Source organism: Dromiciops gliroides, chromosome 6 (assembly GCF_019393635.1).
Source record: "Dromiciops gliroides isolate mDroGli1 chromosome 6, mDroGli1.pri, whole genome shotgun sequence".
NCBI lineage: Eukaryota > Metazoa > Chordata > Mammalia > Microbiotheria > Microbiotheriidae > Dromiciops > Dromiciops gliroides.
The window spans coordinates 110,276,644-110,294,200 of NC_057866.1; the positions used below are offsets into that span (position 1 = coordinate 110,276,644).

The following is a 17,557-nucleotide window of genomic DNA, read 5'->3' on the forward strand; positions in this document are numbered from 1 at the left end:
TGAGGATAACTGATAGGTCTCAAACCCGTCTATCAATTAGGGTGATGTCTACCCAAAACATGTGAAGACTTCTCCTATCAGAATGGGGGCATGAAAACAATTTGTTCAATGGCTACGAAGGTGGTTAAAGCAGGCACTATGGAGTGCTTAGAGCTTAGTCAGACATTGATCTCTGCATCCTGAGTCATCGACAATCATCTTGACTTTTCTCCTGCCACTGGACTTTGATGACTCAGGAAAAGTCAAGCTGATGACTCTATGCAACTCTGCCTCACTTAAATCCAACTGAAACACAAGTCAAGATATCACCCGTGATGTCACGGATCCTCTTTGAAAACAGAAGACAAACAACAAACAACTAAGTGAATATGGAATTAATTGAATGCCCAAGCCTAAAGAGTATTTTTATAAGGCTTGCAGTCAACCTGGAACACAGTCTCTAGAGAACTGTTTAAAGAATCTGTGTTTAACTCTATGCTATTTAACTCTTTTAGCAATGATATAGTTGGAAATGACATGATTGTCATCTTTATAGATAACACAAAGTTAGGAGGAATCAATAGCACATGAGACAACAAGGTTAGGATCCAACTATAAATCAACAGGCCAGAAGACTAGGAAGAATGAAGTAAGATGGAATTTATTAAATTTATTCAATGTAAAGTGAGAGCTGCCAGAGTCAGAAACAGAAAGGTTCAAGTCCTGCCTGATACATCCTGGTTGTGTGACTATGGGCAGATCAGTTTAATCTCTCAGTGCCCCACGTCACTCTCTAAAACAAACTGTTGGACATTTGCTGGGCTGTATTAGTGGAGGGAGTTTCCTCACTAGCAGTAATCAAAAGATGAAATCACAGGACTAGAATAATAACAACAGCAAAAAAAGTAAAGTCTTATTCTTGAGTTCCAAAATTCAACTGCACAAGGACAAGATGGGGGTTTCTTGGGGAGATAGCCATTATGTCCCCAAAAGATCTGTTGTTTTTATGACATTATAGCAAATTAAGTGAACTACATATGCTAAGTGCTTTACAAAATTTACAATGTGATATAAATGTTAGCTATTAATATTATAGCCTCAGTGTGAGTCCACAGTACCAAAAAAGCATGCAGTCTTAGGCTATATTTCTCAAAGCATAATGTTCAGGAACAGGAAGCCAGTTGCCCTTCTGATCTGCCCTCGTCAGACCAGGGAGTATTATGTTTCATTCTGGTTACCATATTTGAGTAAAGAATTGAACAAATGGAAAGCACTCAGAGGAACAAGACCAAAGTAGTGAAGGGCTTGGAGATCATGCCATATGAAGACTGGATGAAGGAACTGGGGATGGATGTTTAGCCTAGAGAAGAATTGGGCTGGTGGGATGGGGAGAGGATGAAGAACATAATAGCTTTCTTCAAGTTGGAGGGCAGTAATGTCGAAAAGGGATTAAACTGGTTTGGTTTAATCCCAAAGAGGTGAATGATGTTGCAGAGGTGATTTCAGGATTAATATAAAAAATAAAAACAAAAAACTTCCTAACAATTAGAGTTATCCAAAAGTAGAATATACTGCGTCAGGAGGTACTGATCTCTTCACAGAAGGTTTTCAAGCAAAGGCTGGATGACTAATTATCTGGCATGTTTTAGTAGCATTTTGTTCAGGTGCAGGTTAGACTAGATGGACTCAGAGAGTCTTTCCAATTATGAGATTCTGTGATTTTGTAAATAAAAGAGTGGCTCAGTAGATAGAGTATTGGACCTGAAGTCAGGAAGATTTATCTTCTTGAGTTCAAATCTGGCCTTAGACACTTACTAGCTATATGACCCTGGAGAAGTCATTTAACCCTGTTTGCTTCACTTTTCTCATCTGTAAAATGAGCTAGAGAAGGAAATGGCAAAGCACTCTAGTATCTTTGCCAAGAAAATCCCAAATCAGGGTCACAAAGAGTTGGGCACAACTGAGAAATGACTGAACAACAACAATTACAGAAGTCATATTATCTCTAGATTAATCCAATCCTCACATTTCAGAGATAGGAAAAATGTGGCCCAAGGAAACAGCCAGCAGGTAGGAAAGTCAGGACTATAATCCAATGCTCTTTTCCATTCACTCCAGGGCCACCTAGCCATTGCTATTCTAAGATGAAGTATTGTCATGAAGGGGGCTTCGTGGAGACACCAATAAAAACTTAGAATTATTTTATTTCTCTGAAGATACAAAGTAGCAAAGACACCAACATACAAAGGAAACGGAACATCAAGAAATGTGGTTTGCACATCAGCTTTATTACTACCAATGTGGATTTGGGCAAGTCACTTCAGTTTTCTGGTTTTTAGTTTCCTCACCTATAAAGTGAGGACCTTAGACCAGATAGACTTTGGACTTTTTCTCACCTCCGAATTTTCATTATTATGAATTTGATATAAACATGAATATTTCTATATACAAAAACATAAAAAGAGTATATGGAATATATGAAGTGCATGGAATGTATATGAAACTGTGAACTTATAGTGTATAGATTCTTTTAAGTATACTTTAAATTTGACATAGTATCAACATTGCTCTGCTTGTATGCATATACTTCTGTACTTCCTTTTGCTCTGTTTTCCAAATATTTCATTAACACTCTTTCATTTATTTTTTACCTCTCTGTCCCTTCCCTTATACAATTTTCCTCCCCCTTACCATAAAACCTATCCTTATAATAAATAGATATCATCAAGCAAAACATATATATGTGTATATATGTATATGTATATGTGTGTGTGTATATATATATATATGTATGTATATGTATATATATTGGCCATGTTTGTCTCATTCTGTATCTACAATCCATCACCTCTGTAAAACAAAACAAAACAAAACTGGGAGGAATTCTTCATCAATGATTGTCTGGAGTCATCAATAGTCACTGTATTGATCAGAATTCTTAAAATTTTCAGTTATTTTTATTTGTTATTTATGGTGTCATAATCTTTATATAAACTGTTTGCCTGGTTCTGCTCACTTCATTAGGCATTAGTTCATATAAATCTTTTTAGGTTTCTCTGAATCCATTCTTTTACCATTTCATATTAATGGGATGAGGAGGTCAGTGACATTTTAGGTATAGTTCCAAATTGCTTTCCAAAATGCTTGAACCAGGGGAAGCTAGGTGGCACAATGGATAGAGCACTGGCCCTGGATTCAGGAGGACCTGAGTTCAAATCCGACCTCAGGCCCTTGACACTTACTAGCTGTGTGACCCTGGGCAAGTCACTTAACCCCAATTGCCTCACAACCCCCCCCCCAAATGCTTGGACCACTTTGCAGCCTGCCAACAGCACATTAGTATGCCTATTAATCCCATAGCCCTTCCAACAACTATAATTTTCTTTCTCCCTTCCTTCCTTCCTTCCTTTCCTTCTCATCTTGGCCAAGTTGATTTGAAGTGGTCAAAGAGGAATGTTGGAATTGTTTTAACATGCATTTCTCTTAATATGAGTGATTTGAAACATTTTTATATGGTTGTTGATAGATTTCATCTCATTTTGAAAACTGAATTTCACAGCCTTTGATAATTTATCTATGATCATTTATCATTTATCAATTTATTTTTTATATTTTATCAATTCCATTTATATGTGTGTATGTATGTGTATATGTACATTCACATATACATACATGTATGTATTTATCTCAAATATCTATTCTCTGAGAAATGTATTGTAAAGATGTTTTCCCAGTTCATGGTTTCCCTTATAATTCTAATTAAATTGATTTTTTTGTAGAAAATCTTTTTAATTTTATCATAATCATCTATTTTATCTAAGATCATCTCCATCCCTGGTTAGGTCAAGAATTCTCCCTCTATCCATTGCAATTTTAAAAAAATCTCCAACCTTTCTCTAATTTATGTTATTACTTGTTACATTTAGAGCTTATTAGGGTGTTTGGTGTTAAAAGTCGGTCTAAACCTAATTTTTGCCAGATTGCTTTCCTATTTCCATAGCAATTGTTGTATAGTGGGTCCTTTCTCCAATACTTGTAGTCTTTGGGTTTATTGAATAATATATTATTATATTCAATTGTTTCGGGACCTTTAGTATCCAATATGCTCCACTAATCAACTTTCCTGCATTTTAATCAGTACAAAAATAGTTTTTCTGATTATTCTTTTGCAATATAGTTGTATATCTGGTACTGCTAGGCCTCCTTCCTTCTCATTTTTTACATTTCCATATTTCCCTTGAGATTCTTGACCTTTTGTTCTTCTAGATAAATTGTTATTATTTTATCTAATTCTTGAAAGTACCCTTTGGTAGTCTGGTTGATATAATAATGAATCTGTAGTTTAAAGCAATAGTATTGTAATTTTAATTTTATTAGTATAGACCAACCACAAATAATTAATATTGTTCTAATTATTTAAGTCTTTATTTCTGTTAAAATTGTTTTATAATTATATTCATATAATTCCTGTGTGTTTTGGTAGAATGACTCTTACATGTGTGTATACACATATCTGAGTATGTATGTACATGTATGGATATGAGAATGACTCATATGTATGTATATATATACACACACATGAGAGTCATTCTCACATATATACATATACATACATATTTATTTATTTTGAATGATATTTTAAATTTGGATTTCTTTTAAATGGTATTTCTTTTTCCTTCTCCATGTCAGTCTGGCCCCAGGGTAATGGTATCAAAATCAAATAGAAACAGAGGCCCTAAATCATACATCCATTCCTATGGGCTGCATATTGATTTAATTTAAAAATGTTTTATCATATTTTATTTGTTTTATTAAATATTTCCCAATTACATTTTAATGTGGTTTGGTCTATCTCAGGAGTGTTGTTGATCACCTGCATCCCATAGGCCATGTGTTTGATACCTTTACCCAAGGCCTAATGTGGTCCCTTGACTAGACTCAGTGCTTAATAAATGCTTATTCCATGGAATTGAATTGAGAAGTAATTAATTTGACAAAAACCCTTGATTTAATCGATAAATATTCATTAAATACCTATTGTCTATCAGACACCAGTGATAAAAAGACAAAACCCAAGAACAGTCTCTGCCCTCAAGGAGCTCATATTGTGAAACAATGTTTATACTTATGAATACATTTAGTAAATACAAGATAATTTGGGAGGAAGATACTAACAACTGGGCAAATCAGGAAAGATCTCACACAGGAAGTGGTGCTTGAGCCAAGCTTTGAAAGAAACTAGTAATCCTGAGAGGTTGTAATAAGGAAGAAGTGAATTCTACATGTGAGCATCAGCCTATGCAAAGGCAAGGTGAGGAACAGCATGTGTGAAGAACAGCAAATAGACTGGCTCAATTGGGCTAGACTGTGAAAGGGAGTAGAGTACAATAAGTTTGGAAAGTCACACAAAGGAATTTCTATTTTATCCTGGAGAATAGAGAACCACTGAAATTTCTGAATAGGGATGGATTAGAGAGAGGAGAGACTTGAAAAAAATGAGGCCAATTAGGAGGCCATTTCAATAATCCAGATGAAAGCTAATGAGGGCCCAAACTAGTCTGTCGAGTGGTCTTGCTAGGGAAGAGAAAGGGACAGGTGAAAGAGATATTGTAGAGGTAGAATCAGTAAGACGTTCATTTCATTACATTATTCAATACATTAGTGTATTAATTGTAGCTTATGATGGATCCTTGTGTGAATTTTCTAGAATGACAAGGTCAGTTTCTATCATGGAATACATAATCAAAGAATTTCTTTACATACTTGAATTCTTTAATGAATCTGATCTTACCCACATAGGTTCTTCCCCCAATGTTGCAGATCATAACTCATTCATACATTTTTATCATCTGTGACTTATTTGTCACTTCCTAAATTTCTATAGCAGGCCAATCTAACATATTGGGAGTCTTCTCCTAACTCTCAGCATTATGTGGGTACCAGTTCATCTGTCATCCTTTCCTTTTGTTACTTAGCCTGTGTCTTTTCCCAATTATGCACCTCTCTCTCTGGCATTCTTAAACCTTTTCTTGTGTGTAGTTCATCTTTGGTAATATGTAGAGGCCTATTTATGCTCACCACATATCTTGTCATTGCCTTTGGTGTGACCTGCAATTTGGTTTGCTCAGAGATTGTTGCATCATTATTTGTAGCCATACAGGTTCACAGAAAAATATTGGTGTTAAAAAAGATAAAATGTTTATTTCACCCTAGGGGTCACCAAAAACATGGTATAATCTCCCAGCTTCCACTCTCTCTTATTCAATTCTGAAAGAAGCTCATTCTTCATCTGTAGTAGCTGCTTAACATATTACTACTGATAGACAAGGTCAATTACCTGTCTATCCAACCACCACACATCATAATCACAACAATAAGCATTCTTCCTCCACTTTGAACTTTCAGGGGATTACAAGTTATTATCTATGGGGAATCCCTCTTCCATTTGGATACTGTGCTGAACATTTTCTATGATAGCGGTGAACACATTTACTAAGCTTTTAAGTCACTGTTTTTGTTCTACTTCACATTGGACGAGTCCTATCTCTGCTGCTGCATCTAGTGAGGAATATTGTATGATCTTAACATATATATGGAAGATAGCTTGTTGGAGGAGAAACCTTAAGGCTGAATTTTGGTTTATCAATCAATCAACAAATATTTATTAAGTGTCTACTATGTGCCAGACATTGGTACAAGTACAAAGAATGAAATAATACTTATAAGGAATTTGCGTAGCTTTTTTTACAGTCAACAAAAATAAGTATCTTTGTAGTCAACCATATGACTAAAATATGTGATCTGCTTTAGAGTACCCTTTTCACAAGCACTTCTTTCTTGAATTTTCATCAAGCATATCATCTTGCCAGATACAATGGTGTGTAACTGTCTTCTAATCCCTGCTAATTGTTTGGATTTGGTGGTTCTGAGCTACGGTAGGGCTACAGCCAGTTGGGTGTCCACACCAAATTCAGCAAACCTCTGAGAGCAGAGAGCCACCAATCTGCCTAACAAAGGGTGAACAGGTTCAAGTAGGAAAAATAGGGCAGATTAAAGCTTTCATACCAATCAGCATTGGAATCAGGGCCATTTGTAGCCATTGTGTTTTCAGCCTAGGTGAAATAGGAAGTTCCTATTTCAGGAAGGAAGGAAGGAAGGAAGGAAGGAAGGAAGGAAGGAAGGAAGGAAGGAAGGAAGGAAGGAAGGAAGGAAGGAAGGAAGGAAGGAAGGAAGGGAATAAAGGAGAGAGGGAGGGAGGGAGGGAGGAAGGAAGGAAGAAATATTTTTATTTAAGTGCATTGAGCATTCTCATTAAGATTTTGGAGAAGATATTAGGTACACAAATCAATATTCACTTGTTGGGGGCAGTAATCCTATCTGGTTTTTTTTGGTCTAATTATCATTTTTCCATCTTTTTGCTATCTTGAAAATCAAACCCTCAACAATTTCAAAAGTTTGTCATCTTCTGCACGAACATCCTTGGAGTTTTTTTTTTTTTTATCTTTTCTCTCTCACTGTTATTTCTATTTCATCACGCAGAACATTAGTAACTGAGATAATAAAAATCCAGGTGTTTTGGCTTCACTTGATATTGACAAAGAAAAGTTTCTTGTCAAAATATTTATAAATTCTTTCTTTTGTGTGTGTGTGTGGCAATGGGGGTTAAGTGACTTGCCCAAGGTCACACAGCTAGTAAGTGTCAAGTGTCTGAGGCCGGATTTGAACTCGGGTAGTCCTGAATCCAGAGCCGGTGCTTTATCCACTGTGCCACCTAGCTGCCCCCTAGATTATTTCTTTTTTCATCTTCCTATTTTATCTTTAATGAATGACCTAGCTTAACAAGTCTTCCATAAGTTTTTTTTTTAAAAAAACTGTTTTTCCCCTCCACCTCTTATTGATGTTGTACAAGGCTACACTACTTAATATCTTATACCATTTTCTCCACAAAGTTTTTGAAAATGAGCTTGTATTCTAAACCAGTATTTTCTTGTCAGCTTCTACAACTCCCCATTTGACAAGGAAATTGAGTATTTGGGGGTTGAAATTGTTCTTAGGCTCTTTTGACTTCCTCATTATGTAAATACGTCATTTAGAGGCACATATCAAATGTCAATAGTTCTTATTTATGTCTGTTCCTTTATCCATTTTCCATTTTTCCAGTTTCCAGTTATTTGAATAGATCAGGTTGGATTTATTTTAATTGCATATTACATCTTCATCATGTTTTGGTCCTTTTTCTAAACTAGTATTGATTTTTACCTGTATTATAACAAGTCAATGGTCTATATACAGATATCATATATACATATATATATATATATATATTCATCACCAGTGATCAGTTAGTTCCCATCTATTAAAATATATTCAATTTCTGTGTGCACGAGAGATTTTGTCACTATGTCTAGTGCCTTCAGACTGCCTTCTTGAAGAAAGTAATCACAATATACAGGTGTAAAGTTTCTATGTAGTCTATAAGTTTTTAACCTCTTTTATTTCTTAACCCTGAATCATATTTTCCAACACATTTCTCACTGTCCTCCTCTTTACCCACCTTTATACCAAATTCACTGAGTATTAAAGTATATGTCAATTTAATTTGGATGGTTTTGAGTGCCTCCTAGAATTTCTTTACCTTCCCATCTGCAACAAATGACAAATGTTGGTTCATAAAACTCAATCATGTTCATGATGGGTTTTTTTGGCAAATGTTTATCCTGAGCACTACAATAGATGACTAAATAGTTCTATGATGTGTTTCTTATTGACTACAAACAGTAATAAATACCTACTATTGAACTGAATTTGTATGCAAAATGAAATCAATTTACTAATTCCTTAATGTGCCTCTCCAAATAGAATCTAGGAGCTATCATTCCATTTTGCTGCAACTTCCTTACATTTTCTGGTTTCATTAATACTAAGAATGTCAAAATTCATATGGTTCAGTTTCATAATAGTATGTCAATTATTTTGTCCCTGGACAAAAATCTCACATTAGAATAAGTAGTAGCACTAGAGTGACTAGAGTAATGTTAGCCAAAAAACTGTGTGATTTTTAAGACCCTTTGTTTATTTTTCACTATTCTGCCAAAAGTACTGAAGAAATAGAAAGGTCCCATAGGTCTATGGGGCACATACTATTTTTCTTTGCTTTGTGGGCTGCCACAGTCATATAATTCATAATCTAGTTATTAGCTGGTCAGCTTATTGGTGATGCTCCTCCTCATACTTATTATCTAGGCTGGTCTAAAGCCATCAGACAAAGTATGCTTCTGTCAATCCTGAAGCCTTTTCAGCATGGTAGAACTGCCAAATTGTGTTCCACTCACATAACTTTTTAGAAGCCATGTCACCTCCATGCCATGAAGCAGCACCAGAGTAGGACTTTTGTGAAGGCCTTACACATGGCAGATACTTCATAAATATTTGTTTAAATTCATTTGTTGGCTGAATCAAAGCTTAATCTAGGTGTGCTTTTCTCTAAATTACAAACACATTTACATTATATGTCAGGCATAATTTAGAAATTAATTATAGTTCAGAGCATCTGTTTGCTCAGCATAACAAATGATTTAGAGTTATCCAAATGTGTATGTACATTAATAAAGTAGGTTTTTGAACAGAGAGTAAATGGTTTTTATTTTTAAAATGTTAAAGCCTCATAGACGAGTATGTAACTGACAAGAATAATTGGAGAAGTTAAGTGGTATTGCTGAAAGGCTTTCTTATGCTGAAGAATATGTAACTTCTAAAATTATTCGTGTCAGTTACATCTTCATCTGTGAGAAGTCTTTTTAAAAATGAAAACCATTTAGTCTCTGTTCAAAAAGCTACAAATATGCATTTAGAGGAAGATAATGACTTTGACACTTGGGTATCACTTTCCACACCCACAGTTTCTTTGGTTTAACTTAATAATCTCTAAGATCCTTTCTAGCACTAATATTCTTACCTTTATGTTAAAGTTGGTTTCATTTTTTTCATTAGTAGAGCTGCTTTTAACCAAAATATTTTCCAGCTTTAGGTCTCTATGAACAATATCTACCAAGACAAAAAAATAGATAACTTGAGGTCAGTAATTGAAAGTTACCTAGAAAGGATACCAAGTGAAAGTGTGAATGACTGCTAAATGAATTGGCCAAAGATATCATAAAATGTCCCAATGACTACCACTTGTGAAATCTTGAAATGATACAAGTTTGGAGATTTTAGAAATTAGCCTAAAGAATTCTATCTCCATTCTTTCTCGTTCCATCAGGAGATAATGAACACAGCTTTATCACCAAACCCCAAAGACCAATTGTGTCTCCCTGACTTGGTCTGCTCCTAGCTATGTGACATTGGGCAAGTCACTCACTTCATTTAATAGGGTCTTACATTCTCCTTTATAAAATGGAGATAAATATACCTGTCATACCAGTAGCCATGGGGCTATTGTAAGGCAAGAGCTTTGTAAATCATGAGGTGCTATGTAAAGGGAGCAATTATTATTACTATCTGGAACTTTCCCTTAAAAACACATTTACTGGCACTTCAATGGAAAAAAGACCCTGAAGAGACTGTTGAAATAATTTATTTTAAACTTTTTGAGGATGTGAGAAAGAATGGAAAATGTGTCATCAAGTGGTTCACAATTCTTAGCTATACAGTAGGGACAGGGCTAGGGATTGGACTAGCAATTTTATTATTAAATTTGACTGGTATTGTTTTCCTTTAAGCATGCCAATGTGGCCCAATAGCAAAAAAGTGTGGGTCATATTATTATTAATTATTATCACATTATTATCATATAATTATTAATTATTAATAATGAATGTTGTTACTCTGTCTTATCACCACTAACACTACTCACTATTCTTGAAAATAAGCCTTGTAACTTCACACTCCTTAAGGGCACTGAACTCCAAAGTTTTATATTTTATGCTTTCTGGGTGATGCTAACTCCATTTCACCAGTTTACTTACAACTTTATCTAATGCTATAAAATAACCTTTTGGTATTTTGATTGATATTGCTTTAAATTTATAAGTTAATTTGAGACATAAGTTCATTATGACTACTCATGTTTGACTTATTCTTCTATTTTTTTCAGTTCTTCCTTGATTTCTATCAAAGTCATTTTAAAATTGTATTTGTATAGGTCTCATATGTCTTGATAAAGTAATGCTAAGATATTTGAAACATTTTTTTTTCATTATTATACAAGGTATTTCTTTGCTGTAAGTTTCTGGTAGTGGAATTTAGAAACAAAGATGATGTTGTGGCTCTATTTTGTATCCAATTCCTGCATAGAAGTTATTGCTCCATTAATTTTTGTTGCTATTATTGATGATTTTTGGTTTTCTGGGCATAGAATTTACCAAAAGAGATACTATTTTCATTACCAATACCTTTTCCTTTTATTTCTTTTTTATGCATTCTTTCTATTTCTAAGACTTTTAAAAATGGTTAACTTGGAATGATGAGAATAAATATCACTATTTAGCACCCTTTTGTTTTTCAGGGCAATGGGGGTTAAGTGACTTGCCCAGGGTCACACAGCTAGTAAGTGTCTGAGGCTGGGTTTGAACTCAGGTCCTCCTGAATCCAAGGCTGGTACCTTATCCACTGCACCACCTAGCTGCCCCCTAGCACCCATTTTTAAAGGGAATGTTTTTAGTGTTTCTTCCCTATGTACAATATTAGGTTGTGGTTTCAGATGCATATTTTTGATGATATTCTGGAAAAGTCATTCTATTGCCATTGTGGTAAAATATGAAAGTTTTTAACAGTCGGTTAGGATAACTGAAAGACACCAGTTTTTCAAGGACCACCCTTTTGGGGAGGAGACGAACAGTCCGCCTGCTGCACATGTCAGACTGCCTGCGGGGCACTTGACTTCCAGGGTGGAGAGAACGGAAGTGGGGGCTTTTGCCTGCTTGGCGGGACTCCTGACAGTGCGGCACAGACGGTCTCTCTCCAAAGGTGGCCTTTTCGGTTTGGTGAGTTTTTATAAGGAATATAGACTAAGCTTAGACTTAAGACGATTTGTATTGTGTTTCTACTTTCCTATCCTTCTAATCAACATCACCTTGTGACTACCATAACAATAAATAAAAAGGTCTATCTAGAAAACCAAAAGCTTCTTCCATTTACTAGTCTGGGAGATAAATTAAGGGAAAGGTTAAGTAGGGGAGATTTATGATCTAATATCCAATTTTAAATCTCACACCATGGTTTAAACTATTTTAACCTATATAAATGCTATATTTTATCAAAACCCTTCTTCATACCATGAAATAGGCTTTTCCCCACAAGACAGGATCATGTGTGTAGTCTATTTTTTTCATCAATAAATTTTATTGTTGTTTATTTGTTCTTTTCCTGGAACTAACCAAACTTGCACAGCATGGTGCAGTGGGGACTGTGCAGGATCTGGAGTCAACAACCCTGGATTTGAGTTCTTACTCTGTCCTTTATCTGTGATCTTGGGCAAATCCCTTACCTTTGTTGAGCCTCAGTTTACTCATCTACAAAATGAAGTTTGACCTGATGACTTTTAAAAGTTATACCCAACTACAAATCTATGATTAAGTGATAGATCTAAAAATATTTTCTGTATTCCATTTTCAGACATTTTACTTCATTCTTCCCAAGGATATCACTTTATAGTGTTCTTCCTCTTTTCACCTGGTTTAGGGATCAATGATCGGTGCTGAATCTAAAATTTTTAAACTCTGGGTTTGAGTAATGGCTCTTCCATTTTCTACTTGGTGACTTCCATAATTAGCCATGTGACTTTGAAAAAGTTCTTTTAGCCCTCTGACCCTAAGTTTCCTCAACTGTGAAATGCAAACAATAATTCTTCTACTGTCTACAAATCAAAGTTGTTTGGGGTTTTGTTTTTTTTTTTGGTTTATTTATTTTTATTTTTATTTTTTTAGTGAGGCAATTAGGGTTAAGTGACTTGCCCAGGGTCACACAGCTAGTAAGTTTCAAGGGTCTGAGGCTGGATTTGAACTCAGGTCCTCCTGAATCCAGAGCCAGTGCTCTATCCACTGCACCACCTAGCTGCCCCCACAGTTGTTTTAAATGTTCAAATGAGTGAGTTTATATATAATCCACAAATATAATTTATTATAATTATCATTTTTTAATTTTAATGAAGTACATGTGGGTGATGAGCATCCTTCTTACCCTTTCTGTGAAGATATGCGATAGCTGACCCTAAGTCCCCAATGATCTGTCTTGTCTCGTTCTCAGAGAAGTGCCCTTTACTGTTCAGTATTTCTTTGAGTTCTCCATCCTCACAGAGCTCCATCACAAGGTACATCCTCTGGCATTTAAAAGGAGCAGAAAGAGTTATTTAGCTTTTTGCATAGGTTATTAAGATATATTTTGGATTGTTAAATAAGCTCCAACTTTTAAATGCATAGATAGTAAAAATAAAACATAACAATCTGGATCTTTTAAGATGAGTGATTTCATTTAAAATTCTATTTTTCCAAAGAAAGTATATCACATTATTAAAAAGGAAAAATTACTTTATTATGTTCAGATGATTTAAAAAAAATGTTTGGAGCTCAACTGTGAGCACAGAGCAGAAGAGAGAAATCAGGTTTGTGGAGGTGAAAGTACAGTTGACATTAGTATGAGAGACTGTCCTAATGCTTCTGACCTTTCTGGTGCTATGGCAAACAGGGTATTTAAGCAGAGGGAGCTTTTAGAAGTCAGGTTGGTGTATCCAAACTGGCCAATATACTACTGCTATTGCAGAGATAACTCTGTGAGGGAAGAAGCCAGGTAGGATTCATCTTTATGACACAGCTGTGTAGATTAATGATCTGAGCTGTTGATTATTTACCCTGTGTAACTGTGTATTGGTGTTCTTAAGTGTCTGGTTTCTTCAACCTCTGGTAGAGGAGAATTGGTGAGATTTGTGTTCCTCAGATTGCTTATATGTATCTGTAACAGAGTTGTACTTTTCTCAAGTCTGGACACAGTTTATATTACTGGTGTAACTGGTTTATGATTGACATTTTGTTTGTTTGTTTTGTTTTTTATATTCTTTTTTCCCCTCCTTCCCTACCCTCCCACATCCCCAAGGTTGCAAGTATAGGTTATACATGTGCAATTATGTGAAACATGACCATATTAGTAATTTTACATAAAAAGAGAAAGCACAAAATAGCATGCTTCAGTCTGTGTTCAATAAATATCAGTTCTTTCTCTGGAGGTGAATAGTATGCTTCATCATTAGTCCTGTGGGATTGTCTTGTATCATTGCATTGCTGAGAGTAGTTAAGTCATTCACAATTGCTCACAGAGTAATAATACTGTCACTGTGCACAATGTTCTCCTGGTTCTGCTCACTTCCCTATGTATCAATTCATATGAATCTTTCCAGGTTTTTCTGATATCATCCTGCTTGTCATTTCTTACAGCACAATAATATTCCATTGCAATCATATACCACAACTTGTTCAGTCATTCCCCAATTGATGGACATTCCTTCAATTTCTAATTCTTAGTTACTACAAAGAGTTGCTATAAATATTTTTTGTACAATTTTTTTCCTTTTCTCTTTTTCACAGTTACTATTATTAACTGTTTCCCTCCATCCTATTTCCCTTCCCATGATATTTACTCTATTTTATATCTTCTTTCACCCTATCCCTCCTCAAAAGGGATTTGCTTCTGATTGCTCCCTCCCCCAATCTTCCCTCCCTTCTTTTACCCCTCCCTCCTTATCCCCTCCCCCTCCTACTTTCCAGTAGGATTAAATAGATTACTTCACCCAATTGGGTGTGTATGTTAATTCCTCCTTGAGCCAAATCTGATAAAATTGAGGTCTTTAGGAGTCAATTCTGATGAGAGTAAGGTTAATTTACTGCCCTGCTCCTCCCCATTTCTACCCCCCCACACACACACACACACTCTATAAGCCCTTTCCTATTTCTTTCATGTGGGATTTCATCCCATTCTACCTCTCCCCTTCCCTCTCCCCCAGTGAATTCCCCTCACCCCTCAATTTTACCCTAAAGATGTCATCATGGGGCAGCTAGGTGACACAGTGGACAAAGTACCCACCCTGGACCCAGTAGAACCCAAGCCCAAATCCGGCTTCAGACACAAGACACTCACCCACTGCATGACCCCAGGCATGTCACCTAACTCCAACCACCCCATGAAAAAAGATAAACAAAAAATAAATACTTTACAGATATCATCCCTTCATAATAAATTCCTACCTGTGCCCTCTGTCTCAATTTATTTCTATCATCTTCCATAATACTGAGAAAGTTCTTATGAGTTACACGTATCATCTTCCCATGTAGGAATGTAAACAGTGTAACCTTTTAACATCCTTCTTTTTTTTTTAATTAATAAAGTATTTTTTTTCCATTACATGTAAAGATAGTTCTCAACTTTTGTTTATACAAGCTTTACAATTTCAGATTTTTCTCCCTCCCTCCCCTCCCTCCCCCCTCTCCTAGACAGCAGGTAATCTGATATAGGTTATATATATATATATATATGTGTGTATATATATGTATATGTATGTATATGTATGTATATATATATATATATACACATAATAACATTAAACATATTTCTGCTTTAGTCATGTTATAAGAGAAAAAATCAGAGCAATAATGAAAAACCTCAAAATAGAAAAAAACAACAGCATCAAAAACAAAAGAAATAGTATGGTTCATTTAGCATCTATACTCTGCAGTTCTTTTTTTTTTTTCCTGGATTTGGAGATCCTCTTCCATCACAAGTTCCCTGGAACTCTTCTGTGCCATTGCATTGGTGAGAAGAATATAGTCCATCACAGTAGATCAACACTCAATGTTGATGATACTGTGTACAATGTTCTTCCGGTTCTGCTCATCTCACTCATCATCAGCTCACACAAGACCCTCCAGGTTTCTCTGAACTCCTCCTGCTCATCATTTCTTATAGCACAATAGTATTCCATTGTATTCATGTACCACAACTTGTCCAGCCATTCCCCAATTGATGGGCACCCCCTCAACTTCCAATTCCTTGCCACCACATAAAGAGCAGCTATAAATATTTTTGTACATGTGGGTCCCTTTCCCCTTTTTCATGATTTCTTTGGGAAAAAGACCCAAAAGTGGTATTACTCGGTCAAAGGGTATGCACAGCTTTATCACCCTTTGGGCATAATTCCAAATTGCTCTCTAGAATGGTTGGATAAGTTCACAGCTCCACCAACAATGGATTAGTGTTCCAATTTTCCCACAGCTTCTCCAACATTTATTATTTTCCTTTTTTGTCATTTTAGCCAATCTGATAGGTGTCAGGTGGTACCTCAGAGTTTAACATCCTTCTTAATTTCTTTTTCTTGTTTACCTTTTTATGCTTCTCTAGAGACTTGTATTTGAAAGTCAAATTTTCTATTCAGTTCAGGTCTTTTCATCCTGAATACTTGAAAGTCCTCTTTTTCATTGAAACCCCATATTTCCTCTAAAAGATTACACAAAGTTTTGCTGGATATGTGATTCTTGGTTGTAATCCCAATTCCTTTGCCCTCTAGAATGTCATATTCCATGCCCTCTGATCCTTTAATGTAAAAGCTGCTAGATCTTGTGCTATCCTGACTATGGCTCCACAGTACTTGAATTCTTTCTTTTTGGAAGCATGTAATATTTTCTCCTTGACCTGGGAGCTCTGGAATTTGGCTATAATATTCCTGGGACTTTTCCTTTTGGAATCTCTTTCAGGAGGTGATTGGTGGATTCTTTCAATTTCTACTTTACCTTCTGCTTCTAGAATATCAGGGCAATTTTCCCTGACAATTTCTTGGAAGATAATGGCTAAGTTCCTTCCTTGATCATGGTTTTCAGGTAGTCCAATAATTTTCAAATTATCTCTCCTGGATCTATTTTCCAGGTCAGCTGTTTGTCCAAGAAGATATTTCACATTGCCCTCTATTTTTTAAAAAAATTCATTTGAATTTGCTTTATTGTATCTTGGTTTCTCATAAAGTCATTAGCTTCCATTTGTTCAATCCTTATTCTTTGGCAATGAATTTCTTCAGAGAGCTTTTGTACCTCCTTTTCCATTTGGCCAATTTGGCTGTTCCAGCTGTTGACTTTTTCCCCATGATCCTCCTAAATCACTCTCATTTCTCTTTTCATTTTTTCCTCTACCTCTCTTACTTTGTCTTTAAAGTCCTTTTTGAGTGCCTCTATGGCCTGAGACCAATTCATATTTTTCTTGGAAGCTTTGGATATTGGAGCCCTGACTTTGCTATCCTCTTCTGAGGGTGTACCTTGATATTCCTTGTCACTAAAGAAACTTTCTATGATTCTCAACTTTCTCTGCTTGTTCATCTTGCCCATCTTTTACTTGACTTTTAACTCCCTCTTAAAGTAGGGCCTTACTTCCAAGCTTTCCCAAGCTTTAGAGGGTCCCATGTGTTTTGGTTTAAGGAAGGGCAGGTTCTTCACTCACCTGGCCTGTTTTGTAGATAACCCCAGGCCAACTTGCTAATTAACCAGACAGCAAAACTTTGTGTGTTGTGGTTGTCAGCTCTGATGAGCCTGTGCTCCTCCCCAACCTG

General features: G+C 35.7%; 1 protein-coding gene across 1 annotated transcript in view; it reads right to left on the minus strand.

Moving 5' to 3' along the window:
- STK33 (serine/threonine kinase 33) overlaps positions 1-17,557 on the minus strand; it is a 105,583-nt gene that overhangs the window by 57,148 nt on the left and 30,878 nt on the right. The window contains exons 5-6 of the mRNA XM_043972391.1: positions 13,159-13,297; positions 9,935-10,023 (exon numbers count right to left, since the gene is read on the minus strand). Coding sequence (XP_043828326.1) covers positions 9,935-10,023; positions 13,159-13,297 — 228 coding nt within the window. The remainder of the gene's footprint in view (positions 1-9,934; positions 10,024-13,158; positions 13,298-17,557) is intronic.